We start from the raw sequence: 2,500 nt of genomic DNA, 5'->3' as shown, positions 1-2,500 counted from the left end.
AACAACCAAAACAGTGCTAGGAGAAATGTGCTACCTATCATTAGCTCCACCTTTGATCACAAGTAGACTTACCATACTCTGCCACTCAGAATTTTCCCAGTCTTCATAATCCGATTTGTCGTCTTCATTTGGAGCAGCACTGTTTGGCGTGTTGCTGGAAGCACGACCTTGGGAGGGAGTGGAAGCCACACTGCTTGTTTTGGTGGATGGAGTAACAGTGCCAGATGACGAGGTGGAAGCCTGTTGCAATATGCAGTAAATTTGGGTTTAAGTCTATCTACTTTCATTTAAAAAACATACTAAATGTTATCCAAAGGTGAAATCTGTACAAACCACAGTCATATACATTAATGTCTACTAATGTACTGATTGAAAATAAATATATAATCAAAGATCCTTTAACATTCCCAAAAATTACCTGCTTCTGTGGCTGAGCTCCACTGGATGTCTTATAGAACTTGGAAGTAATAGCACCAACTGCCCAGCCTGTCCATGTTGTCTGTGAACTACTGGAAGCACTCTTCACTTCAGCCTCTGCATAAGATGAATTAATACACGTGTCAATAAAGCTTTTAACACAAACCATTCCATTTCAAAATGTAAATACAAGAGAAAACTAATTAGCCATGTGGTAATTCTGTATTCCATCGCTATCTAATTTTTCTGCAAACAAAGTTTCACTGTTTTGTTTTCTCTTTATTATTTTCAGACTTCCAAATAATCCTTAACTAATAAATACTAACACTAAACCACTGAACACAATCGAAACACCATCTGATCAGAAAATTGGGTTTTTGTTATTTATTTTCTCAAGTCAAACCCACATATTGTATTAATTCTTACCCATAACTTCCTTGAGTGATGGATCCTCTGATACTTTCTCAACCTTGCTGAGGAAGCCCTTTAGCACTCGGAAAACGGCATCTCGAACTGATTTTTCAGGATCTAGGGTCAGGTGGCAAAGGCTAGGAAGGATTCTGTAAAGACATTAAACAACAGATTTGTTAATATTCAATAGATACTTAATTAACAAATATCATTAATGTTCTCATCAATGCTCTACAGTCAATATCAAGTTTAATTATATTTTTTTCAACACATTATGGAAGTGCAATCCTTGACATAATATTAATTCCAGACTGGACCAAAGTTATAATTTTTCAGTACCATTTCACAATCTTCATTAACAAACTTTTACCAACACTTACTTGCTAACTACTTCTTGAAGAGGATAATATTGCTGTGTGGCTGCGATGGCCATAATTCCTGCTATTCGTGCCGGAGGGAAAGGATCCCTCATGGCTCGTGTGAAGGCCGACGTCAGGCACTTTTGTCTGATATCTGGATGCAAGTACTGAGCCACTTTTCCTAAACATACTGTAGTGTTGGTACGAATTCCTCCCTGCAATATCCATATGTATGTACTCAATAGATTAAATACTTTAGTTGAAAAAAAAGTTAGATTTTAAGTACAACTACCCATAAACTTTGATGACTATGGGCCAGAACAATTTGGAAAAAATTCTCTCTCCTCAATGTTGACACCTGGATCAGTTCGAGGGAAATTATTATTAGAATAACAACCACTACTAATAATAAAAATTCATAACATACAATTCCTTAGCTTTTCTTAGCTTACCTGTTCATCCTTCAATTGCAGGCGGGCAAAATGCTTCAAGACTTCGATATTCAGGTTATTATAATTAAGTTTTGGAGCCAAGAACATTATAGACTGAAAGAAAGAGATGAATGTATAAAAAGAGGTTATATATATACAGGATTAATAATTAAATAAATAATTAATACAGTGAAGCAGCATTTGTGTACTGCAACACATATCACAAATTGCATACATAAACCATCTCTTATATCCAAGAATGTAATATAACACATTTCCTATGAATATCCAAAACAGTGAAAAGATCAAAAAGGTTCACTTAGTTATTATGGTTTAGAAAAGCACAATTATCTCTAAGCATCTTATTCATTTACTCAACTAATGCAAAATAGAAGATAAAGATAACAAAAATACATATATTGCCAAAGATAAAAAAAAAAAAAAAAATCTTACAAGGAGGAGGAGGAGGAGGAGGAGGAGGAGGAGGAGGAGGAGGAGAGGAGGAGGAGAGGAGGAGGAAGAGGAAGAGGAAGAGGAGAGGAGGAGGAGGGGAGGGGAGGGGAGGGGGAGGGGGAGGGGGAGGGGGAGGGGGAGGGGGAGGGGGAGGAGAAGGAGGAGGAAGAGGAGGAGGAGGAGAAGGAGGAGGAGGAGGAGGAGGAGGAGGAGGAGGAGGAGGAGGAGGAGGAGGAGGAGGAGGAGGAGGAGGAGAGGAGGAGGAGGAGGAGGAGGAGGAGGAGGAGTAGGAGGAGGAGGAGGAGGAGGAGAAGGAGAAGGAGAAGGAGAAGGAGAAGGAGAAGGAGAAGGAGAAGGAGAAGGAGAAGGAGAAGGAGAAGGAGAAGGAGAAGGAGAAGGAGAAGAAGAAGGAGAATGAGGAGAAGGAGG

At 39.2% G+C, this 2,500-nt stretch overlaps 1 protein-coding gene across 2 annotated transcripts in view; it reads right to left on the bottom strand.

The window, feature by feature from the left end:
- LOC125047654 (N-terminal kinase-like protein) overlaps positions 1-2,500 on the bottom strand; it is a 13,406-nt gene that overhangs the window by 4,813 nt on the left and 6,093 nt on the right. For both annotated transcript variants that reach the window (XM_047645994.1, XM_047645989.1), the window contains exons 9-13: positions 1,640-1,732; positions 1,209-1,402; positions 844-977; positions 419-534; positions 73-240 (exon numbers count right to left, since the gene is read on the bottom strand). In XM_047645994.1, the coding sequence (XP_047501950.1) occupies positions 73-240; positions 419-534; positions 844-977; positions 1,209-1,402; positions 1,640-1,732 (705 nt within the window). The remainder of the gene's footprint in view (positions 1-72; positions 241-418; positions 535-843; positions 978-1,208; positions 1,403-1,639; positions 1,733-2,500) is intronic.

Source organism: Penaeus chinensis, chromosome 4 (assembly GCF_019202785.1).
Source record: "Penaeus chinensis breed Huanghai No. 1 chromosome 4, ASM1920278v2, whole genome shotgun sequence".
In the NCBI taxonomy this organism is placed as follows: Eukaryota; Metazoa; Arthropoda; class Malacostraca; order Decapoda; family Penaeidae; genus Penaeus; species Penaeus chinensis.
Note: the sequence above shows the minus strand (reverse complement) of the source record. Positions and strands in the feature narration are given on the sequence as shown.